The sequence below is a fragment of the Cicer arietinum genome, chromosome 2 (assembly GCF_000331145.2).
Source record: "Cicer arietinum cultivar CDC Frontier isolate Library 1 chromosome 2, Cicar.CDCFrontier_v2.0, whole genome shotgun sequence".
Lineage (NCBI taxonomy): Eukaryota > Viridiplantae > Streptophyta > Magnoliopsida > Fabales > Fabaceae > Cicer > Cicer arietinum.
In genome coordinates this window covers 2,003,965-2,030,965 of record NC_021161.2, presented here as the reverse complement: position 1 = coordinate 2,030,965, position 27,001 = coordinate 2,003,965, and the positions used below count along the sequence as shown (strand labels likewise).

The following is a 27,001-nucleotide window of genomic DNA, read 5'->3' as shown; positions in this document are numbered from 1 at the left end:
CAGATTGATCAGGAAGACATCCAGAATGATTAAGACGAAACCTCTAAATTGATTATCAATCTCAAAGATGTTGAAAGACTAAGTTTCCAGATTGATCATCAATCTCCAACATTTTTAATAAACATTCTACAGAAGTTCATCATCATTCTCCAGCATGTTAAACATCAATCTCGAGAATGATAACATCAGTCTGCAGAAAGTTTTCATCAGTCTCTAGAATTCTCATCATTCTCCAAAATGATCAGATTTCTCTCCATAATGATCAGATTTGTCTCTAGAATGATCAGATCAGTCTCCAGAATGGTCAGACCAGTCTCTAGAATGATCAGACCAGTCTTTAGAATTTTCAACATCATTCTCCAGCAGATTGACATTATTCTCTAGTTTGTTTTATGCGAATCAAAATACTGTATTGAACTGATCTCATCAATCATATATCTAAAGATTAAAGGATCATTAAACATGATCATCACAGTCAAGAATGAAGAACTCTAGACCAGTCAAACAGAAGTCAAAAGTGTTCAAAGGCTTGAACATTTTTTAATCATAAAATGTGGTCTTTGGTCAAATCTGACACATGACAGTAGTTCACTTCCAATGGCTATTTTTGACTGTCATTAAACATCCTAAAACCTATAAAAGGAAGGTCAAACTCAAGGAAAAATCAGAGCTTCAAGTACTAAGCAATTCATTACTCATTTCAATCATACTTGAATTTCTCTAACTCATATACATTGAATCAGTTCTGATTTTTCTCATTCAATTTCTAGAATCATTCTCGTGTATTTTTCTGTCAAAGAATCATAACTCAATCAAGTGTTGAGCCTTCTCACAATCTAACAAAACAATCTCATCATTATTGTAAAACTCAAACTATAAGAGTTTATTATAGTTTGGGTAGATTGTAAGAAATCATATCAAGGTTGATAGGTGACCTGATTGAACTCCTTTCTGGGTGGAAAGATTTTAACTTTGTAACAAATCAAAGTTGATATGAGCTAGGTGCTGTAAAACCAAGAAGGTTCTTTGTTTTGAACACTTAATGGAAAATCTCACAGTTGTGAGGACTGGACGTAGCCCAAGTTGGGTGAACCAGGATATATCCTTGTGTGGTATCTCTTCCCTTATCTATTTACTTTCAGTCTGATTGATTATCAAGTCAAATACATAAACTAAATTATTGATTTTAACTAACCAAGAACGTCCTCCATTTTCTAGTTGAAACCAAGAATGTTCTCCGTTTTTTGTTTTCACAATCAAGATCAATCTTGAGTTATTTTCTTAAGTTTTTAACATGAATTTTAAAAGGGTGAATTTATAATTCAAACCCCTCTTTTTTGTAAATTGACATTGCTACTTAATTAATAATTTTTTATGAAAATAAAATGGACACATAATTTAAAAAATAAAAAACACATATAATTTGATAAAGTAAACAAGATATAAAAAATGTAACATTCTTTTTTGTGGAAAGTTTTTTTTTTATATGTATATATAGTAAGTAATGGTTGTGCTATTTTTTTTATAAAAAAAATGATAAATACTACAATAAACTAATATACAAGTGTGAGATTTAAGGTTTAAATCTAAGATAAGACATTCAATATAATAATATATGTATTTGTTGTTTTAAACTAAGAATTAAAGATGTTGTGTTTCTAAAATAAGGTATGTAAGCCTTTTAATAAGGGCAGACAAAAAAGAGTTATTAAAAACAATCAACAATCTAGGTACACTGTATCTTCTTTTATTTGGTCTGATATTCATCTCAATTTACATCTTATTCATGGAAATATTAGTTAAAATCTTGGTGATGGCTCTTGAATTAATTTCTAGAGTGAATGTTGGTTATTTAGATCAATTGTTGATATAATTGATATTTTTCACAATATTAAATATCTTTTAAAAGTAAAAGTCAAATATTTTACCGTTGATAATTCTTGATGTATCTTTGCCTATCTTACTTATAGTTTTAGGGAGTTAGCTCTAATGTTAATACCATCACCATTCTTAAGTTTGACAAAAAGAAGACATTTTTTTTTCTTTGTTTTGTCAAATGTAGCGACACCAATAATTACTCTCTTTTTGTTATTTACACATGAAAACCAAGTCTAGGCAGTATTATTTGTTCAAAAAAAAAAAAAAAACAAAGAAATCTAGTCAGTATTTAATAGAAAAGGTTTATATATCTCACCACCATATATATAATCATGAGAACTTTTTTTCCTTCACCTTCCCATGCATATTTTTTTCTCAGTCTCTAAGCAAAGCTCCACATGTATACGTATTCAAGTATTCAAAAGTCAACTATATATGTATATAGTAATAAGATAGAAAAAAATTGAATTAATATAATACATATTAAATTTGCAACTAACGTGTTAGCGCGGTAGTAAAGGTATTGATAATCAAAGTTCAGAAATGATATAATTTTATAAAGTTTAAATATGTAGGTGCATATTTAAGATGAAGAGATGATATCTCAATTAAAAATAGAGAAAACAACCTTAACTTATTTACTATATATGTGTGTAATACAAAAAATTAATGGTTGATGAATAGTCGTTTTCTTGTAATTGGTGGCTTAATTGGCATAATTGAATAGATTTAGAAGACCCTAACTTGTGGTAATGAGTGGTTGATAAAAAATTAGTAAATTTTGAAAAGTTTATATTGTGCTAAACTTTGGAAAGTTAAGTACAAATTTTTTATTTTATTGTACTAAATTTTTTCTTTCTGGTTGCATATTAATTGAAATGAATAGAATAAAATTTCTTTGATTCAACCATGGTAGATTCATAAATAAAATAAAAGTATGTTGCCATAAAAAATACAAAAATATTTTCTTTAGTTCAACAATGATTGTATTACAATTCACACATCCAATTATAATGAATGTAATAATAATATTTAAATAAAAACATAGCAAATAATAATATGACAAAGACTCAAAGACTCTATTTTCTAGACATTTTATCGGAAGTTGACATCCGACAATGTCATTTTATCGAAAGTCAATTTTCAGTAATGTAAAATTGACTGAAATATATTATCAAAAGTTAATTTTTGATAACATATTTAATATCTTATGAACAAAATTGTGGGACGTAGGATGATTCCACTAATAACAAAGCAAGCAAAATGAAATTTCCTCAAAAGGAAAGTGGGTAAAGCCCATAGGAATGTCCCACCAAATCATTCCAAACATGATTTGAAAATAGTTAGCAAAAAAAAGTGAATAAGCCCATTCTCAGCCTAATATACCATTCTATAACCATCATTTAGCCCACTTCAATTTCTTCCCACAAAAACCTGTCCTTGTGGTAGTACTTCTTCTTCATTCTCTCCTTTTTTATGTTAAACTTTTTCATTCTCTCTCTCTTTTGTCTTTTCATTTTTCAGATTAATTTATTTTTTTATCCATTTTTAATTAAGTTTTATATACCGACCTTGTAAAAATGCATTAAGTTAAATCACACTAGTGTTATTTTTTAGAATAATTTATAAAATATCTCCATCAAATTTATTGTAAATTTTTTATAATAAAAATTTAAGAAAAGAAGTATCTCAATTTTTAAAATTTATTAAATATTTATAAATAATTTATATTTTTTATCTTCTAATAACATTAGCGAGAATTAAATTTCTAAAATTTATTAAATCTAATATCTATTTTTCTAACATTAAATCTAACTATTAAAGTTAAATCTATTGTGATCTATTTTATATATATATATATATATACAAATTCTCTAATCTATTTTTTTTTTTATCTCTAAATCAAGTTATTAGAGGTAAACGTGTGATTTGATGGTATGCTAGTCGACGTATACAAATTATTATATATTTTTTTAAGGAAATTTTCATTTTTTTTCTCTTGTGTTGCCGTGTATGTAACTTAAGTATGACTCTATAAAATTGTTCACAGATACACATTTTTAATTTCATTTCATAATATGAATTTATATGATATAATGATATGATGATAATAAAGAAGTGAATGATGACCCTTCTTTGTCTTCTTACTTTCTTCATCAACTCTCTTCACAACCCCTAAAACCCATTTCAACACACTCATTTTTTTCACCAATTTTATTTTTCATTCTTATTTCTTTCTATTAAATCATCACATATTGAATCAAAATTTCAGCAAAGAAAAAAAAATATATAAAAAAATTTCCCCTTTTGTGAATTTTGATCCATCTGGGCACCGACAAAATTCGATCTTTTTTCTGTGCCCAGATCACTTCAAATTCAAAGTTCCAATCTTTTCAAGTTTTTGATTAATGGGTCGATTCAATTTCGGTTAATTATTGATGGGTTTGATCTAAAAAATTGAATTTTTGCGATTTCGTTACTTTTTTGTTTCTGTGTGTGATTTTGAAATGGTCTATTTCCATAGCTCAATCTCTCTTTGTAACTCCTTTGATCAACCTCAAGTTCCTTCGATGTCGAATTCGATCGATTTAAATCGATCGAAATCGAGACAAGCTAATAACTTTCAAAGGAATCGTAGGAACATAAGTTCATCATCAAATTCTCTTCAGATTCCACCTTGTGATAAATCTAGATCAGCTATGGTTGATGTTGTTATGTTCATTGCTGTTGTTTCATCTTGTGGTTTTTTGTTCTTCCCTTACATTGAACTTATAGTGATTAAATCAATTATGATTATAAAAGTTGTGTTGATTTTGATCAAAGAAGAGGTTTCTATTGCACCTTCAATTTATATATCTATAGGTTTAAGTGTTTTTTGTGCTGCATTTGCTACTTGGTGTGTTGTTGTTTGCACAAGTAATAAATGTGGGAAACCAAATTGTAAGGGTTTGAAAAAAGCTGCTGAATTTGATATTCAATTGGAGACTGAAGATTGTGTTAAGAATTCTTCACCATCTTTTGGTGGTGTTCATAAGAAGGGTTTATTCGAATTACCGCGCGATCATCATAAGGAACTTGAAGCTGAACTCAAGAAGATGGCACCACCTAATGGAAGAGCTGTGCTTGTTTTGAGAGCTAGGTGTGGATGTTCTGTTGGTAGGTTAGAAGTTCCGGGACCGAAGAAACATCGGAAGATCAAGAAGTAGGTGACATCAGAGAAGGCGACGCGACATAACACAATACAACACAACAACATCATTTTGAAGAAAGGAAATGAAAATTGAATGAGTTATAGAATGTGTAATTTGTCCTTTTGGAAGAGAAATGGTTTTTTTCATTCTATTAGGAACTATGATGCTTTTAAATAAGCCCCTTGGCAATAAGTTGTAAGGAACTATGGATCACACACACACATTTAGTTGGTTATACTTGAGAATATAAAAAAAACATTGATTTGAAATTTAGTTCTTTAGAATTCAAGATTTATGATTCTTAACAATTTTTGCTCAAGGTTTCTGAATTCCATTGTCTCTAATGGCTGTTGTTGTTATGTCATGTTTTGTGATAATTGCCTAGGATTTAAGTTTCCAATTTTTATATAAGTTAGCTTGTTTGGTTTGACTTATTTGGGCTTATAAATTGGTAGAAGCATCTGGGAGATTGTTTGACAGAGTTTATGGGAACAACTTACAACATGTCTATAAGTTGTTTTTAGTTTATTTCATTAAATTTCTATGATAGCTTATGAAAACAATTTATAACTTCTATGAAAATAGTGTGACTTTAGGTTATACATAAGCACTTATGCTACAAGTGCTGAATTAAGTTGATTATGGTCTCATTAATATGAATGATTCATCTTAATCTTGTCATGTTTGTTTCAATCTTGTTAGAGTCATGTAAAACTTAAAAAGCATTACATTTTCAGCAAAGCTTTATATGTTGGTTTCTGTTACTTAATTTCACAGGTAAAACAGTGGTGTACACTTTCTCCTTTTTTCAGTAAATTGGTTTTCATTGTAGGCAGACTCTTATAGGAGTGGTTGCCTGAGGTGATAAATGAAAACCATGGATTGGAGGGCTCAAGTACAGGACATCTTTTTTGCAGGTAAATGTAAACTCTGGTTTTCTATCGTGTTTGTTAAATAATGCCAATAGTGGTGCTGAAGTGCTATAGTGTAGCAGAATTTTAACAAATTGCTATTGTTTTGTGATATGCAATTTAATTCAAAATGTAGTCAAATAGTGACTATAGCAACGCTATAGCACTGTAGCGTAGCGGAATTTGAACAAATAGCTATATTCCACAGTATGCAATCGACAACACTTTTCTAATTTGATTGATTTCTTTTGTCTGAAAATTGAGTTCTCTTGTGGAGACAACAATTTGGTGATAACTTTGAAGATTATTGTTGTCTTATTATTAATGTCTCCTTCTGTAGTTGTTTTGTGATATGTCTGCTCCATGTTTATTGGACTAATGTTTATCCTATTGCTTCTAGAGTCTTATACTTTCTATCTGTCTTGTTATCTGTTGTTAAAAAACTATGACAACAATTTTTGACCCGAAATATGTTCTTTTTTCGCTCTCGATTTCTCCTATGAAATTTAAGATTTTAAATCATGTCACGGTTAAAGTCACGTTGCAATCCTTGATATTGTAGAGAATTGTAGTCAAATGTTGTTGATGCGGCTCCAATTGTTGTTGCTTTGTGGCCGCGATTTGTGAAGACCTTGTCATCTGATTTTAGAAATTTGAAATCCACGTATTTTATGTTTCTATCCATTACATTCGACATAGCCTGTCTACTTCGCCACTGGAACTTGCTTATTTTTTTGATCACTGAAACTTGCCCTCAACCTAATGGCTCCAAGCGCAGCTTCCATTCAAACTGAAAGTTGCTTATTAGATTGACTTCAAATTTTTCTAATTGTAAGCTTGATTTTATTGTTCTCTTAATATTCACAAGGTTACAAATAAATTTTCATGTTTATATGCTCAAACCAATCCATTTTCTGGATGCAGAAGTGTTAAAATAGCAGTAGCATTAACTGTATTACATTGATTTCTTTCATTAACAACAAAGTTGAAGTATATGCTATTGCACAAGTGAATCTCTTTTACAATCTATGTGTAGTTGGAGATAGAACATGCAGTTCACATATATGGAATGATTCCATGATTTAAAGAGCATGGTTGGTAAGATGCACACACTTGATAGTTTATTGTCACTTGTTGATCTAGTCATCAAATTCAGTAATATCAAATGGCAGTTATATAGCATAATGAAATTTTAATTAACTTCTAATTGTTTCGCGTATAGCAAAATTTGAACAAACTTTCGTTTACCGGAATTTGCGATTTGAACATTGGTCAAATTCCAAAGCAACCATCTTGTACTGATTGCAATTTTTAGTACGAAACTTGGTTGAATAGTCTTATCTTCTTATTCAAGTTATTCGTTGAAAAAGTTTATGAAATATTTACATCGTTTTTTGTGTAGTTCTCAAAATTTCTTTCAATAAGGTAGAAGACATATATCTTTGGTTGAATGGTCCATCTCTACTTGCAATTTTTGTTAATTAAGATTACTTATTTATAGTAATAGTAATAATAATAATAAGGGTGTTGCGCTCTATACATCTGATATTTAAGGTATGCCTTAAGGACAAAGATTAACATTTATCTAAAAGTAATAATCTCATTTTTACTGTACTACGTTCATTTGTTTCTTGTAGAGAGTTAATTAAGTTTTTGAACTTTAGCCTTGTAGCAAAGTTATATTTTGCTACTACCATTTCCTGTGCCGAAGGGAACTAATTACATAAATTAAGGTGGGTCCTACAAAAATGGAAAATAAAGTTAACTAGTACACGTAAAATATCCCATTATTTGTAGGAAAATGAGCATAGAGAATTATGCCATATTTTCTAATTTTAGATTTCAGTCTTTTTCATTGCAACAAACAAATACACCTACCTTAATAATAGAATGAGATGATAATGATAATGATAATGATAATACATTAGACATAAAGATTTGTTCGATTTTTACCGAATTATATTATAAACACAATTCAAAATAAAGATGGTTTCATCTTGATCTAAAAGTGTTAAGCGGTTCAAAATATTAACAAACTATAACTAATAATTTTGTGTCGTTCATAAAATATTTTTTATTTAATTTAGATTTATTATTTTTCAACAATAAAATTGTTTTAATGGAGCTAGTTCGTAAGGACAGTTAGAAGAGTACAATTTTTTTTTTATTACTTCAAATAAAATTAAATGAGATTAACTAATCTTAAAAAGTGTGACTTATTTTTTCTTATACTTGAGATTGAAGTAGTACTAGTACAAATTAAATGATTAATTCGATATTTTCTCTATTGTTGTTTTGGCATGATGAAGAAGCATTGAATTTAGGTGTAGTGTTGGATTTGCCTGAATCTAGAGCCAGTAATATGGGCTAGCCCAATCGGGTAAACCCGAATAGTCCAGATGAAATTTAACTCTACAATTTAATTGGGCTCTTTAGCCCAGCCTAATAAATCACATACCGGGCTAGCTCAGTCGGGTTTCGGATACCCACATACTCATATAACAAGATGAATTAATTTTGTTGACAATAATTTTTTAATTAATTTAGATGCGTGTATGCACACGTTCATATTGATTAATTCAAATGTTTATTTGCGAACATGAAAAAAAAATAGTTCATTTGTTTTTAAATCTCATTTAAATTAAGTTTTTTAGTTTGATCAGATAAAATGTGAAATTTAATTTAGATCGATCAATAAAATGAATAATACCACTATAGATAATTTTTATATTTACTTATTTAGTTCACTAATCATTGTGATCCCTCCTCCTTTTGAGAACATAATGTGACATTTATTTCTAAAAATGAATTTTGTTTCTATATAAAAATTCAACTAAGGTAATTCTGAATAAAAAATATCATAAATCATCCTATGATGGGTGAAAAAGAAGTGAAAGGCTAAGTTTTTATATGGAGGTGGCATCAGATTTTTCAATATTTTTCTCTTGTTTAACTACATGGAAAGTTAGAAGAACAATATATTTGTGAATGTTATATTAGTTTACCCCCAAGTAAAATTTATATTTTTTTCAAAAAAATAAAATTACCCTTTTTTAACTCAAATAAAATTACCCTAAAGTAAAATGGAATGTGATAAATAAATAAAATAAAATAAAATAAAAAAAGTGTCTTTCCCCTCACATTATTTTCACTCCTATATATGTCTCATGTCAATCAAACAATGAAAAGATTGACTTTTCCTCCCCTTTTACCTACTTGCATTTTTTACTAAACCAAACAACACCTTAGAGGGGCAGTGTGTGTGTGTGAGTGAGAGAGAGAGAGAGAGAGAGAGAGAGAGAGAGAGAGAGAGAGATTCTCTTTGTAGAGGGAGTAATAACATCTTTCCTTTTCTTTTTATTTAGCTTAATTTATTTGTTTGCCAAAAGGACCATACATTTGTATGTGCAAAGACATATGTACCACTTTTAATACACAATCCTACGTTCACATAACAAAAATGTTCCTCCAAGATCATCATCATGATGAAGGTTGAACCAACGACACATATGCATAAAATTTCAACCTTTAAACCCTTTTCCAAGCTCCTATATCCCTTGCACAAACCCTATAACACTCATTTCATCAAGATTTCACCATTGGTATTTGGCAGCAACAAGAACTTCCTCATATTGTTGAGCAGCATTGTCCCAACTAAGATCTTGTGACATCCCTCTTTGTTGAAGCCCTTCCCAACTCTTCTTATACTCTCTATAAGTCCATAAACAATTCCCTAATGCATGTATCAACCTGTTAGCTTCCGCGCTATCGAATGTCCACCCTAAACCCGACTCTTCAAACGGATTAAAAGGCTTCACTGTATCTCTGAGTCCGCCTACCGCATGTACAACAGGAATTGTTCCGTAATTCATAGCATAGAGTTGGTTCAAGCCGCACGGCTCGAATCTCGACGGCATGAGCAATATATCTGCACCGGCCGTTATCCTATGAGCCATCTTAACCGAAAAACCAACCCAACCCCGGATTTTGTTGTTGTGTTGGCATTCGAATTGTGTTAGCATTTGTTCTAAATCAGGTCTTCCGGTTCCCAGCATGACTAGTTGAACATCTTGGTCCATCATCCAAGGAATTGCTTCGGCTATGAGATCAATGCCTTTTTGATGATCTAGTCTTCCGATGAAGGAAATGATCGGAACGTCCTCACGAACAGGCAAACCGAGCTCCTTTTGTAAGGCTGCTTTACATTGAGGCTTGCCGGTTTGCAGGGTCTCGAGAGTGTAGTTAGTGTAGCCGTCTGATTTCAAGTGAACATCAAATTGAGGGTTCCAATCTTTCGTGTCGACGCCGTTCACAATTCCCCTAAATTTCCAATCATTCTCGTTTATGATCCCATGCAAACCCCAACCACCTTCGGAAGTTTTAAGCTCCCATGCATATCCGTGACTAACAGTGACAATCCTGTCCGCTGTTTTTAAACCGGCTGCAAAGATGTTGAAGTGCTCGCCTCCAACGGGGTCATGAAATTTGAAAAGGTCTATGTAGTTTCCAGGTAAATCCACGTTGTTGAAATCCTCAAGCGGGCCGCGACCCTGCGTGAGGAAAGCTGTGTGTCGGTGTTATCCCAACATTGAATTATCGATATAGCTAGATTAAGAACGAACCTGGTGAGCTATGTTATGAATCACAAGAACGGATCTTGTATAATTCATCAAACCATGGTCGCGATAATATGCTTTCAGATACACCGGCAGCAAAGCAGTATGCCAATCATTTGCTATGAAAACCAGATTTCCATCTCCATAGCAAATGCCACCACATGGGACATACCAAGGAACCTGAAGAACCATCAACTTCATTATCAATTGTGGCAAATTACACAGATACGACACTCACACTATCACTGGTAATAATTTGGAAAATGGAAGTGATTGAATGTAACATGTATCAGTGTGAGACACCAAACACGCATTCAACATGAAGTGTTGGTTCTACATGCAGACTAATGTGATTCAAGTTAATTACGTTCATGTACCTCAACCGCGGCCTTGCAAAACAACACCATACGCCTTAGAATATCCTGTTCCATTAAAGGACATACAAGAGTCAAAAGGATATAGGAAATAATAAGAATAGAAAACTAGTTACAGATAACTGATATCAATGCAAGATGAGTTCCAAAATACCTTAAATCAACAAAACAAAATATAAAAAATTACCACTCGGTTTCCACCATATATGTTTTTCTCTAGATTGCGAAATATTGGACTGTCAATAAAAACAAAATCGACGCCATCAATATAAGCATGGAAGTATGTCACTTCCATGTCCTGTAAAGTGAAAAAAATTGAAACATTACTACACAAAGGTGGTAGCAATTAGTTGTTTTGTCGAGGAATCATAAATTATTACGAATGGAGTAGCCGCTGCACACCTGACCAGCTACTTTGTATCGCTTCCGTACTCCTATATCTTGTGCTTCAGCGTAATTACCATAATGAGGCACAACAATCTAAGAAAATGAAAATAGTTAATAAAAAAGGAAATTGTTATATTTAAAGATAAAGTTCTCTTCTCACATATGTGATACTTCATCAGTGCATGAAGGGAATAGCATTTTACCATAACTCGATGTCCACGCCGAGCCAAAGCCTTCGGCAATGATCCAGCAACATCTCCAAGCCCACCTATTAGTTCATATTAAGTCTATAAATTATATACAAACAACGCAACATACTCGAAAGGAACCTATGCTGTGTCAAAACTTTAGATCGAAGGTGTGTCCTGACTCCAATATGCGACGCACACATGTGGTTATATTAAATCACTTTCATTTTCTTAAATTATTACCAGTGACTACATATGTCACTATCGTGTCCATGTCAGTGCTTCATATATAGGAACTAGATCAAATCACAAAACATATGATGTTTAGTGATGGATCAGATAATAGAAGATATCGTGTTCATCGATAGAAAACACTGGTACACTGCATGTATTCGAGAGATATGATTCTTTTCCTCTCTCAATTTCTGCTGCACTACAGTGCTATAGCGCTACTATAACCTTGTATTGCGGAACAATAGCGGTCCGTTAATATATTGCTACTAGAGCTGCTATTTGACAACATTGAGGGGATCTCAGCAATATTCATTCATCAAGGAAATCTTCCATAGAGTATAGAAATAATGTTATATTACCTGTTTTTGACCAAGGAGCACATTCCGCAGAAACCAATATGATGTTCATAACATTGGTCCCAGCCAATGGTGGTGGTTTTTCGTCTTCGCTCGCAACATTGTCAGTTTCATAAGCGACCTCTGAACTTGATTCACTCTCACGTTCCAGATTTTCAAAATTTCGACTGTAAGTTTCAATGCCATTTGCAAGGTCTTTCGTCACAGTATTAGGGCTAACCGTCTTCTTTCCCTCATACCACTTGTTTTTAAATTGTTCATCGAAATATCGCCTAGATGAAGCCATTTCAGAAGGTGAGAATTTATCATTTTTCTTTTTTCCTTCATCTAGTGCCTCCTTTTCTCTAGAATGGACATGGTTACTTAAAACAGTGCCATCATTTCGGTTTTCAACAACACCGCCACTGCTGGAAAAACCTTTACGTGGATTTGAGTTACTTGGCAGAGATTTTTCACTGCCATCATAAGAAATACTGTCTCCTTCCAATTCAGGAATGCTGTCACTATCTACAGAAGAAGCTTGTTTCTTTCTTTCAGCAATCTACAATAATAAAATCACCATATGAATGCTTATAATAACATTTAGGGTTAAGAAAGCATGTATGCAGACACAAATATAAGTGTAAATTGTATAACCAATTCCACTATCATATCGCATAAACTACATAAGTGCATGTCAGTGATCTATAAATGAATAGTATATACTTATATAGTGTGCACCCATTTAAAACTAGCATAGACTGCACCTTTTATGATAACTATATTTTGACAAATCCGTTGCAAGACTTTGTTTTCACTAGTGTTGTCAACCGAGGATCGTGAAAAATAACAGTTTGTTCAAATTCCACTATGTTATAGTGCTGTAGTGCTCCTATAGCCCCTAATTGACAACCCTTTACACTAAATCTTGTATCACGGACCAATAGCAGTTTGTTAAAATTCCACAACTCTATAACGCCGCTATTTGACAACATTGCTTTCAAGAATATGTTTGTCTAACACCACAGAACATTAAGTTGCAACAAAGTAGCAAAGAAAACATAAAGGTGCTCTTGTTGCTACACTACCTCGGTAATTTGATAATTTTCTAATTGCTTACTAAACCGATTTAGTACTACAGAAGTTTTCGATATATTTTGTCAAGTTACTGAATAGAATGAATAACCAGCTAATCGAATTCAAATAACAGTCTATTTAGATTTTAGGACCTATGTTCATTATTCAGTATTCAATTGAATCTCTGTCAGTTCACTTAAAGAAATGAGTTGCTGATACTCAGTAATCTTTAGTAATATGATCCTGCATTGAAGGGATGTGATCAAATGTTATTGTAAAATAATTTTACAGTGATAGTGCATATCCATTAATCTCTTATGTTAATGCAATCATATATTTTCTTTGTCATTTCTACCGAGTCATCCTTAACACTTCACCGTAAAAACGATAGCCGCTGGACCTCAAAACTAGACACTGAAATAGGAATTCTCAAAAGACAGATATTCCTAACAGGATGTTATAGACCAAAATCTGCAATGTGGTTTTGCATTCAGCTCTAAAACCTTGAATGAGTCAAGACCTATGAAGCATTGAGAAAAACAAGAACACCAGACACAACACTGCCACCGACACATCCACACTGATAATAATTTGAAAAAGTGGAAGTAGTTGAATGTAGCTATATGTCAATATTGTGTCGGTATCAGTCACCAACATGTGTCCTACCCTTTGATCTGAAGTACGTATGTCAAGGCAAAAGCCAATATGATTACATTATGTAGAAAAAAAGGAAAAAAATTGAATCTAAAAAAATTTGTCACTGCTACATCATGAGTATACATATTACACATTGCTTTACTCTACTTCTACAGTACTTACCTTTCCATATTGAAAAGCAATTATCTCTCTCTTTCTATCTAATAAAGTCTTAATTTTCCTTTTTATAAAAAAAAAAAAAAAAAAAAAAAGAAAGTCCTAATTTTCCAATTTCAACAAATTCACTAAATGATCAAAAAGTATAAATTACCAACAAAACAAAAAGAGAAATAGAATCAACATAAGAACTTAAAGGGTCTCAACTTAACCTAAATTAACCATTATGATAAAACCTAAAGATCAAAAAATCAAAATCCTTTTTGTAATATCAAATTCCACAACAATAATACCTGTTTAAGTAGTTCCCTTTGCAAAGCAATAACCTTTTTGCTATTCTCAATAGTAACTTTAACCACATCATCCTCTGATTCATCATCACCTGTTTCAAAACTCTTACCAACAGCTCTTATATTCTTCTTATGAACCAATCTAACACTTCCATAGTTCAATCTACCACAACCCCCCAATCCCTTATTACTAAATGCTAAAGATGAAGCATTCAAAGTTGTAAACTTTGGTGTGAATTTGAGATTCCTAGTGTGAAGAAGTAACAAAGTTGTGTCAAAACTTGTTTCCACAAGAAATGGTAAAGAATTGAGTGAAAGCATGATCAGTGAATCAATGACCCAGATGGTGAAATTGAGTGAAAATCAATGATTGAGTTGTTTTGGGAATTGGGTTGGACACAATTGGAGAAAATGGTGTGAATTTGAATCAAAAGGTTAGGGATTTTTTCTTTGGAAATGGAAATGGAAATGGAAAAACATGCAAGAGAGTTTTCATGTAGGTGTCTTGTTTGGATGAGAATTTAAGGTAACCACAAATTTTGTGACACACAAAAGGATCCCATATGTTATAAGTGGTTAAAGTCATTTAATTAACATTATAATTATCCAACTATGAAACATGGAAAATACTCAACACGAGTATCATACTATCATTAATTAATTTGTGAGGAAATATATTAATTGAATATGATCAATATATCAGTTTTGTGTAGTTGTTCAATAGTAAAAAGTGCAAGACACTAAATCGTATCTTTCATTAGTGTCATTAATAATAGTAATCTAACAACTAATTTATGACTCAATTGATAAAAAAAATTATAAAAATAATAATTTTGATATTTAATAATTTAGAGATTATTTTTAGGTGAAATATAAGTTGTTTTATATTTTTTATAAAAAAATCAGTTATAAAAAATAATTTTTTATAAATTATTAAAAATAATTTATTATTTAAGCTGTTTTTAGTTTTTTTTTCAAAAAAAATACAACATACAAATTAAAACTTTCAAAAATAATAATTTAAAAAAATTGATTTCTTTCAAAAAATAAAAAATTATTAATCAATGGAATTTTACAATCAAGTCTATTCATGATTATGGAGTTTTTTGTCTTTAAGAAAAATGCATGTCCCACGATGCAATGAAGACTAACATGTGGACGTCAAAATAAAATGAAAACTAACATGTGCAAAGCATGCTAATGGTATACTCTTGTTTTTATATTATTAGCTGTCAATCTAAGTTTTTTGTATACAAGTTAACAAAATTGGGAATGAGTATTTGTTCTTAAGAGAAAAAACAAAAATCTCACTAATATAAGAATTTTTTATTTAATGGTCCACTTTTTTAACTTAACATTGTATAGTCATTGAATCTTTTGTCATAACAATCCAATTTTAACAACAAAAATGACATTGATGATTTGGAAATTCGGCCAATTATTATTTAAGTTAGTGTCGTTGAAAAAAATAATATTGTAGTCACTGTATGAAGTCGAGTTTTTTATGAACTTTTAAGTATAAAAATTTACAAAATCATCTTATTAATGATACAATATTAACCATTTTCATAAATATTTTTTTTAAAAAAATTATTTAAATACATGCATACAAGAATATAATGAACTTGAGAGTAATGCACATAGAAATAATTTATAGTAGAATTAGTAATATAATAAATGTTACAATAAAAATATAAAACAACGATTATATTAGAATATTTATTTTCGTTAATATGACATTTAATATGAGATAAGTGAATAACTATTATTGAATAAACTTGACTTAGATCAAATAGTTTTAGATATAAATTTAAAAATTAGATGTTAACTCGCATGTTGCGTGAGTTTATTTTTTATTTATTTAATTTAAATAGATTTAAAAAAATTAATATGAATTTTATCATTTTCATACTTCATTTCTTAATGTAAAAAACCATGTCTTCTTTATCACCTTCTTCTATACTATTTTTGAAATTTTAAAGAAGTTTTTCTTGATTGTAGCATGCAAAAGTGTTTTCTGTGAGTTAAAGTTAAATAATTTTAGAATTAATCATTCAAAAAGATTTAAATATATTTGATTTTCAATAAAATAAAATATAAAAACAAAAGTTTATATATATATATATACATAGAATTGAATGCAAATAATAATTTTCAATTATTGTGATTGTACAAAGAGATTGGTTCATCCTTACTTTATATGGTGTATAGACAATATATATGCCTCGAACTTTGATACAGATGCCAACATCTATTTCAAGTTAGTGGAGTTTTTTGTTCCAAAAAGCGAGTGAGAGAATAAATTATATTTGTATTTGATTTTCTACTTTGAATATTAATAAATATATATATAATATATAAATATTTCAAAATGATGAACCAATTCACGTCTCTTTGAATTTTGGTAAGTTTTATTTTACTGAATTTAATTAAATTTAATTTGTTGTTTTATAGTGTTAATTGACATAAAATTAAAGTAATTCATATGCAATTATTTGTATTTGATATATAGTTATAATAATTTGACAATTAATATTTTGTAACTGAATTGTTATAAATTTTAGATTTTGGTTTTGAAATCAAAATGTTAATGACTATGATTACTCTATTAATATTAATAATAGTTTAAATATTTGTAAATTAAAATTGTAATATATCTTGTCAAAGACAAAAAAAAAAGGGATTAAAGAGATTAAAAGATGAGAAAATCTATTTAGAAATTAAGTAGATAAAACTCTCTATAAAAACGTACACATCAGTTTTTTGTCTGACATAGAAAATGTTTGCACATATGGAGAAATTAGTATGAAGTGGCAGTAAAAAGTCTGTCTTAAATATATATAATAAATAGATAATAGATCGTCTAAGTACACTTTAGTGTGATTCTAGTCATTAAACTACTTAACAACAACAAAATTCAAATTAAGATAGTGTGACTCATTTAACAAGTAATTTGACCCAAAATATGTGATTGACGGTTTGTATGGAATTACACACAAAGTAAGAAATCAATCTCTCAAATAAATTTTCACATTTGATATATAGTTATTTATTGATGAAGTGTGAGTGATTATAAATTATTTTCGGTCTCAATTTTTGAAATATATTAAACTTTTTTATATATCATAAATTGTCAATTTTAAATCTACGAGAATCTTTACAATTTGATCCTTAAAAAATACGTACGTGGGCTGAGAAAAGTAAGTGTATTCTTAACCTCATATTCTAAATCATTAATGTTAAAGTCTTTAGTAAATACCAAAACAATAATCAATCAAAGACACACTCTTGGAAAATAATTTTGTTCTTTAAAAAAATGTGAAATTTCACAATCATCTAGTCATCATTATGGAGTTTTTATCTATAAGGAAACACATGTCCCACGAGGCAATGAAAACAAACATGTGCAAAACAAGCTAATGGTATACTCTTGTTTTTTATATTATTAGGCGTCAATCTAAGTTTAAGAAAATTGAAAATCATCTTAATCCTCGATTTATAAGAGATAGTTACATTGATAATTTAGAGTTTGGCCAATTTATTTATTTATTAGAGTTGGTACAAATTCGATTTTTTATGAACTTGAGAATAAAAATGTAAAAAATCAATGGTCTTATTTAATAACTATTTGATATTAACCATTGTTCTAAATACATAAGATAATATAATAATTTAAAACTGATGCACATAGAAAAAATTTATGGTATAATTTACATAAAATAATTAATGTTATAATAAAAATATAAAAAAGGACAATAATTAACTTCTTTTTTTATTAATGGACACTTAATATATATGAGATGAAGTGAATAACTACTATCAAATAAAATTGATCTAAATTAAATTGTTTTGAAAATAGATTTTAATAAATCAACATGGTGCGACTCATTTAACAAATAATTTGACTCATAAGTATATGATCAGTAGTTTATATATAAATGGTAGGAATTAAATTACACATATTGTAAGAAATCAATCTCTCAAATAAAAGAATTACTTAATAAAAAAATGACACTATTGTGATTTAGTAAAAAGAGAAATATTATTTATTTTATATTCAAAGAGAAAAGTTACTTAAAAAAATCTCTACAATGTGTTTTTACATTTTAAAAACACACAAGAATTATTTTCAGATGTGGCGGAAGAATAGTTCTTAAGGAAGAATTTGTTCTTAAAGCAATTAAGGGTGAATTGTTCCGTTTTTTTATTTTACTCAACTAAGGGTGAATTGTTGTACAAACATAAAATAATTTAAGAGCATAATAATTTAATGCAATCAAGTGAAAAGATGTGAGAGTTCTTAAATTTTATGTGGCATAAATTTGGTCCCCAAAAGAGGGAATTAAGAATAGTAATTTTTGTTTTTAGAGCATCTTTAATGCAAGATAAAAAAAATTTAAGGGCAACAAATGTAAAAATTGATTCAGGTAATACGCAGAATTTTTAATTTTAATCTATTAAAATAAATATAAATAATTTTTGCAAAAATTAAAACAAAACAATAAAGCTAAAAAAATTATTTATAAAGATTAAAAAATATTGTTACAAAGACTAAAAACTAAATATAATACATTAACAAATATAAAATATATTAAAAAACAAAATAAAGTTAACGAGTGTTGTTGCCTTTCCTATAAATTTTTAGCTATTTTTTGTTTTGTTTTTGTTGGGGCGTAGTCCATAGACATGATTTAATTTATTGAAAAAGATCACAATGGAAACAGCTTTTCTTGAGTCCATAACAACATTTTTACAACTCAATTATCCCTTCAATATCTCCAAAAGAATAGTCCAATAGTATGGATTGCAACACCAAAATAGTTTGAAATGTTTTTTTTCCATCTTACGTATATTTCGAAATATTAAAAAAAAAAACATGGCTTTTATGCTCTTCTTATATATACTTTCAGATAAAAATATAGTTTAATTTTTTGTCCTCTAAATATGTACACGTAAACGTAATTATAACTTTTTAGATACACATGAGATTAAAAGAAATTTTCAAGTAGTATTATATAGGAGGCCCATGGGTTTTTATTATGAGTCCTATTTTGAGTACATAAGAAAGTTTAATGTAGTATTTAACCTATGGGCTCTTCCCTGCAATAGATTGGTCTTTTAGATTGAGTTTTTGAGTTTTTTTTTTTTTTTTTTTAGGCTTTAAGTCATAACACTTATTTCTTGTTATTAACAAATACTTATCCTCTAACAATTTGCCTATAAAAAAATATCATTTTCTACATAAAATTTTTAAGGTATTAAGTATATCTATTAAATCTTTTAACTCTTATATAATATATCATTTATTTAGGTCATTTTTATTAGATGTAAAATTAACTGCTCAATTTGAATTTCAATAATTTCTGCAAGAATTATAAATTTCACACATCATTGTCTACTCATGCTACCAAAAGATATTGACGCCATATTTTCATCCAAAACTTTAAGGTATGGCTTACAATGAACCAACCAAAGAATAGTTAGAGAGTCAATTCAATAATTATTTCGTTCAAATTTGTTCATGAATTAAATGTGTCGACTTGAGATGAAAAATGAACTCATAAAATAAATGAATCGAATTTGAACTATGTATATATAATTTGACTCGTTTGATTTACGAACGGGAATTCATATATTTAGTTTTATATAATTATATTGTTATATGAAATAAAATTGATTTGAGAGGTAGAATTAAGATGCTCAAATATAATGTTGAAGACAATGTAAAGATTATGTCATACTTTGTGTTGTAAATATTGTATTTAATTAGATAAGTCGGTATGCAAAAACCAACACCACACTAAATTGAGTAATGCTCAAAGAAAGTCCAAAAAAGATGTTCTTGATATTATTTGAAATGTGATAAAAATATATACAATCCTATTGTTTATAGAAAAATACCATTAATATAGTAATCAAATTTGCTACAAGTTTAAGGTGTGATATTGTAGTTGTTGTTTATTTTAATTAGTTATTGAGATAATATTTTGAGTTATAAATATTTTTTTAAAAATAAAACTTGTGTGATTTGTTAGTTAGAACCAATTTTTTGTAATTCTTATGAATATTATGTAGATAAATAAAATTGTTTTTTGTTTTGTTTTATTATGTAGCTATTTAATTATCTTCAACCCATAAAAATCTCACACTTGATCGTTAGACCTAGAAAATTAAATGACCGTTAGTTAATTTACTTTTTTATTGAGATTTGAGCTTTAAAATTGAAGGAAATTGCATGGTCTTTAAAGATTTTTGTATTTTAGTTGATTTTATTTGAACTATTGAGCTAAATTTGAAGTCAAGCAAAATCAAATTCCACTCAATTTAGATCAATTTCAATCTACACCATAGAATCAAGAACTCATACTTCAATTCCAATGCAATGTATTAGTTTGAAATAAAATATTAACAAATGTCTTAAATTCGTAATGCACTTATTAATACACTAAATAAATAAAAATTATTTTAAAAATAGTGCATTCAACACTTTTAAAATTTAAAAATAATATTTTTAACATAAATTTTTTACTTTATTTTTTTTTTAGTTTCTTATCAAGTGTCCGTTATTTAGAAAATAAAAGCTCAAATGCATTTTTTTTAATGGCAAATGCATTGATGTTATTCAAATAACATTGGAAACATAATAGTATTTTATCAACAATAGCATCCATGCCAGTGTTCATTCAAGAAAAAGAGAACAAAGAAAACAAACAAGGCATTAGAGGTTCCATATATAAAGCAATAAAGAGTACTAGACCCTGCTCATTTAAAACCATAATCGTAAATTGAACAAGGTATTATATAAAACCAAAACCAGCTTCTAGTTAAACTAAGACAAAAAAAAGTAACAAGTCGAACATTTATTATAAGAAAGGATTTGTGAATATAATTTGAGTAATGTTATTATAAAATTTGACACAAAATTAAATATAAATATAATACTTAAATATTTTATACAGTATTATATTTATATCTCATTTTAAGATAAATTTTATGTTTGAATAATATTACTAGCATAATTTGATGAAAAACAAACTTAAGGGCATTTTGGTCCTCCTTGTTGGGTCTTCCAATTGTTGTAGCAAGGGCATATAGCTTTATTCCCATAATACCCCGGTGGAACACACAAGCATTTTCTACAGCACTTTTGACAAAAAAACATGCAGGGCTTGTGGTATTGGGTCCTTTTGCACCTCTTTGAACATCTAGATGGGCATTCTGGTCATTTCAAGTACAAAATTGAAAAGGCAAATTAAAGTCAAAGACTCATAAATATGCAGCTTTGTTTCCAAGAATAAATCTGACCACTATTAAAGCAAAAGGACTAAAACTAATATATGAAAACGGATCCAATGCATAACTACACATTTAATATTTCATCTCTTACACAATAACAGTACTATTTAAGACAAATTAAAAATAATAATAATAATAAATGTTTTAACAAAATAAACTCTCTCCATCCTAAAGTATATATCATTATAATAAAATATGTTTGTCTTAAATTATAGGTTATTTTATAATATCAATGAATAATAAATACTTTTTTTTCTTTCTATTATGCTTTTTATTATTTATTATTATCTTTCTTTTTAATTTTTTTAATTTGTGTTTCTTAAATAATTAATGAATATAAAGTAACTTATAATTTATCTTTTTTATACAACATTAACTATATTTCTTATTTTATATAAATTTACCAAAATATCTTACAATTTAAAACTGAGAGAGTAATAATAAATGAAAAGAATGTTAATTTTACTCAACTATATTTATTAATCATTTGTGCATTTTCATAATTATAAAAAAACTTAAAAAAACAATTAAAATTACACATATTACAAATTAAAAGTAGCATTTTATTTTAGATAATTTCTTTTTTAAAATATAAATTTATCATAAAAATATTTAAAATATTTAAAATCTCTCTTACATATAAAGTCTGCAATCCAACTGCTGATTATTTTTATTGGGTGTTGTAGGTGAGAGAATCTAATCTTAAATTTTGAATTTTTAAAAAAGAATTATGCTGCCTAATTTCTCAAAACCTCTAAGAAAATAATATCATTTATCCTACGAAATCTAAAAATATCAGTTTGATCAAACAAATATATCCTTAACCAGTTAATTGAATCGTTCCTTATATGTTTCTTTGTTTAGCTGGTAGCCTATTTTATTTCATTTTCAAATTTGGACTCTTCTTTAAATTTTTTAGGTTAAATTGTAGTTTTAATTATATTATTTTTTATTTATTCACGAAATTAATTATTTTATTTTATTTTAAAAGTTGACAATTTTAGTCTCTCTAATTTTTTAACTAAAAATGACGACGTAATATACTTTAAATAATGTATCATATAATACGATGATATATAATTATTAACACTCATAAAAATTTAACTTTTAATTTTTTCTTTCAAATTTATAATTTAATTAATGACGTATGAATAACTAATACATTTAGATGATTTTGTATCAGAGAATTGTATCTCACATTATTTAAAATACGTCAAATCATTAATTTATTTAATTTAAAAATTTGAAAGAGATCAAAAGTGTCGACTTTTAAAATAAATAGACTAATTTTATAAATTGATAAAATAAAATAACTAAAAATGCAATTAAATCTATAAAATTCACAAGAAGAAGAACAACCAAAAGAATGAACTTATTTTTAGGAACCAAAAGAATGAATTGTATAGAAGGAACTTCACTTACGGAAACTCTTGAGACTGCCAGGTCCATATTTTCTCTGAAAAATGAATAATTAAATATTACGCATTAAATCATCAATTAATTCACCGTTTATAAACAAAAAATCTCAATTTTTTTTAATTCTTTATACAACCGTTAGAGAATTTTAGATTATAATTATATTTTTATAAATCAAATAATATATGTATTTCAGACGATTGATTTAGTATTAAACGACTCATGCTTCAATTTTAAAAATCAAATAAAAAATATTAAATTTAAATGTGAAAAGTTCGAAACGTTCGAATTGTTTAAACGAGGATTCCCCTACCCCTCAAAAATTTAAAGAGAGAAGAGAAAAGAAGTCACAAACCTTGTCATTGTAGTGGTGGCCACCATGTCCATGAGATGCCATGACCTAGAAAATCCAACAACAAAAAATGCTAGAACCTTTCAAAACCTCAAAAATACAAAACATACTAAAAAATGTGTCTTATATATGTATGTTATGTGTGTGTATGTGTATCTACATTAATTCACTTGAAAAACTAACCAATGTTTGAAGCATGGAAGTTGCAATGACGACCAAAATGAAAACAACAAGTAGTCTAGCCATGACTAATATCAATGTTTCAAAAAATGCCTAGTACTATATGAAAAAATTGTGTAGCACAAAAAATGGACAAGAGAATCAAAGAGGTGAAAGGAAAGTGAAGATGGCACATAAAGAGAAAGTAAGAGCATTTATAGAATGTTGATGAGGTTGGAGAGCAACCTCATTTACATCATCAAAATTTATTATTGATGTGAACACTACTTGCATAGAGTTTAGTGGGATGCTAAAACAAGTACTACTATATATCACACATGTGCTAGCATTAATATTAACATGATAGATCGACGGTGGAGTAACAAAATATTATTATTATATGTGAGTCTTGTGATCAGGGAACTACATTCATGTGAAAAGTAGTCACAAATATCATATAAAATTGTTTGTCTCTTTAAGCAAAAACTTCTATAGACACAAGCATAGAGATATTATATAAAGATGTATCATGCATTAATTATAATAACTTTTTATATTAATATTTTAAATTTAATATATTTTTAAATTATTTTTTTCTTTAAGACTCAATCATGATTTTCAACTTAGTTACTCCTCTTTTGTTAAAATTGATTAACACTTGAATCTAGTTAATTAATTAGCATTAAAATCTATATATTTGTAAGCATGGCACAATCCTCAATACAAATTAAAAGGTAGTTAGCTTATGCGTAAATGTAAAGTTACTAGTTGTGAACGAATACAGATGTAGCAGCAAGAGTGGCAAATTGCTCTTTCTCAAATTCTAAAATGACCAAGTGGGAATAAAAAAAGGTGGGTTCATTAAATTGTATGAATTGTTCTACCATTCTTTTCCTACTACTTGCAAAAACCATAAAATATATACTTGTGTCTTCACTTGGGAAAATGGTGATAATTGGATTATAAAGAAGGGTATAATTTTTTTAGACTAAAAAAGTATTGATAACAAGTTACTCCCTCCCTCTTTCATAATTATAGTTCATTTTAACAAAAAAGAATATCATTTGACGTATTAAAGTATAATTATTTTTTAATGTTCAAAACGTCTCTTATAAAGAGTTGAAATACTTGATCTAATATATGTGGATAAGTTAACTAGTTGGAACGGTAGTTAATGTTACATGCTTAGGTATAATAATGTAAGTTCATAAAGTAATTAAATATCTTTAATGAAACATTATTATAATTAATATGAAATTAAGAAAATGATTTATAATGTCTGGTTTGATTATTCCAAATGAGATTAAAATTGGGAGATAAAATCAGAGGCTTTTAATAACTTAACAAGAAGAAAAAAGAAATTTCTCAATATTTATTGAATATACAAATTCAGTTCGGGAAGAGTGTTGATCCCAAGAGGTCTATTTGATATTTGTTCATTAGAAATTTTATTTTTTCATTTGATTGATTAATATGAAAGTATATTATACACGTCTTAATTGATTGATCAAAATTTATATTTTTATGTATTAAAAGTAGAAAAAGAAACTTTCGTTAACATTGATAATAGAAAATTGCAAAAAAAATATTAATAAAAATTCCAACCAAGTGTGGTTAGAGGAGGTCCCTTCGTGCTTGGCACAATCTACCTATTGTAATAGACAATTCTAATCTTTTTAATAAGAGAGTAAGAAGTATTTTTTTGTCAAAATAGGTATTGAAACGAGGAGAAATTTACTATACACTCCAATATCTAGTCTTTTCATTCCAACAAAATTATTGAAATTATAAAATAATCTTTCTACTATATATTTTACTAAAAATATTTAGGATAAAATGAATTTTCTGTGACTTCCGTATGTAAAAGAAAATTAAAAACTGAAGAAGTAGGAATAATTTTTAGATGTAATTTTAAATAAATAATAAAATGTTAGCGTCTGGAAAACACACGCAAAGCTGAAAAAATTCGGTATATTTTTATATGTTATGAATATTTAAATTAAAAATCATTAGAATTTTGAATTTTAATAAAAATAAAATCTTAGAACAAAATTATTTTCTGAATTTAAAATAAATAAAAAAGAGAAAAATTCAAAATATTTGTATATATTTTGAATTTGAACTTTAGTGTACGTTAAACTTACATATATATTTTGATATTCTAATATATTTTTTGAGTTTTTATTGAAGTGTTAACTTTAGCGTGGAATATAACCGATCTTACCGTCTTTAACTTTTTAAGTGTGGACAATTTAGAATGCTTTTTTTTTATTTTTGAAATCTCTAGAATATGTTTCCCTTATTAAATACTTTTTATACAAAAAGTTAAGCGTAAAAGTTAGATTTAATATAAATGTAGGGGTGTACAGTCTAAGTGTTGGGGGTGGCTAGTCAATTTCTCTTAAAAAGAGATGTCCATCTTTTTTTGTAATTTTATCAATATATATCTATCATAAAAACAAATGAGCCTACCCCAATGGTATCCAAAAAATTAAAAAGACACATAAATAAGTAGAAAATTTTACCTCTTACTCCTTAATTATACCTATATTATAAATTAAGAATGAAATAACATTTTTTTTCTCTCACATAAATAATAAAACCTCCAAAAATTTACTAATTCACATTTCAATATTTTCGGAATTTAAGAGTGAGTTTTTTTTTCTTCTAAATTTCCGGAGAACTTGAATACAAGTTTTCCGATACTGAAGATATACTCCAGAAAATTTGTTTTGAAGATATCCAGTATAGAAGATACTACCGAAAATATTTTTGAAGTTTTCCGATACAAAAGACTCTACCGGAAAACATTTTTTAACTTATCTGGTACAGAGTATTGTTTCGGGAAACTTGATGCTCAACATTTCCGGTAGTTACCGGAGAACTTGAACATCAAGTTTTCTGGAAGTTATATATATTTTTTAAGTAATTGTGATTTATTTCTTTTAATTTTTTTAATTTTTCAGTGGGCGCACGAGGAAGAGAGGGCAAAATCATACGAATTACACGTGACACTGATACTTTTACATCGTCCGCGATGAATCCCCCAGAGATGATTCGACTGACAACTTCAAGGAGAAGAAGACTAATGATCATTGAAGACGACGATGAGGGACATCATGATCATGGTTTTATCCCATATGTGATTATGTACCAGCAAGATGAGCCTTCTATAGTGCATGAGGAGGATGTGGTACATGAGCAGGTGAATGCACACGAGCAGGTGGATGTACATGAGCAGGAGTAGGCTGCACCTGCTCATGAGGGAGAGCATATGGAGAGGGGCATGATGGAGCTGAGGGACCTGGTGAGCTCACACGGTATCCTGGAGGATCTTATGATTTGTCTGTCCTTACACGATACCGTTATCATGTTTTAGCTAGACTATGGTTCGGTGAGGTATATTAAATTAATTATTACTTATAATGCATTAAAAATATTTAAATTAATTATTATTTTTGGTATATATTTAATTTTAATGTCA

The 27,001-nt window shown here is 28.4% G+C and overlaps 3 protein-coding genes across 3 annotated transcripts; 1 reads left to right on the top strand and 2 right to left on the bottom strand.

Annotated features, from left to right (window-relative positions):
* The first annotated feature begins 3,898 nt into the window (after window positions 1–3,898).
* On the top strand, window positions 3,899–5,377 carry LOC101489684 (uncharacterized). Its single transcript, XM_004489341.4, has one exon. It carries the CDS (start codon window positions 4,386–4,388, stop codon window positions 5,082–5,084), a length of 699 nt encoding a protein of 232 aa, XP_004489398.1. The 5' UTR covers window positions 3,899–4,385; the 3' UTR covers window positions 5,085–5,377.
* Window positions 5,378–9,307: 3,930 nt separating this feature from the next.
* Window positions 9,308–14,858, bottom strand: LOC101489359 (granule-bound starch synthase 2, chloroplastic/amyloplastic). Its single transcript, XM_004489340.4, has 8 exons — window positions 14,298–14,858; window positions 12,139–12,676; window positions 11,561–11,625; window positions 11,373–11,450; window positions 11,158–11,268; window positions 10,974–11,018; window positions 10,603–10,776; window positions 9,308–10,530 (listed from the first exon to the last, which is right to left on the bottom strand). The coding sequence occupies exons 1-8, from the start codon at window positions 14,613–14,615 to the stop codon at window positions 9,574–9,576; spliced, it is 2,286 nt and encodes a 761-aa protein (XP_004489397.1). The 5' UTR covers window positions 14,616–14,858; the 3' UTR covers window positions 9,308–9,573.
* A 6,170-nt stretch (window positions 14,859–21,028) lies between these two features.
* Window positions 21,029–23,798, bottom strand: LOC101489029 (gibberellin-regulated protein 4-like). Its single transcript, XM_004489339.4, has 4 exons — window positions 23,542–23,798; window positions 23,362–23,406; window positions 23,013–23,046; window positions 21,029–21,512 (listed from the first exon to the last, which is right to left on the bottom strand). Exons 1-4 carry the CDS (start codon window positions 23,602–23,604, stop codon window positions 21,331–21,333), a joined length of 324 nt encoding a protein of 107 aa, XP_004489396.1. The 5' UTR covers window positions 23,605–23,798; the 3' UTR covers window positions 21,029–21,330.
* Between the last annotated feature and the right edge of the window lie 3,203 nt (window positions 23,799–27,001).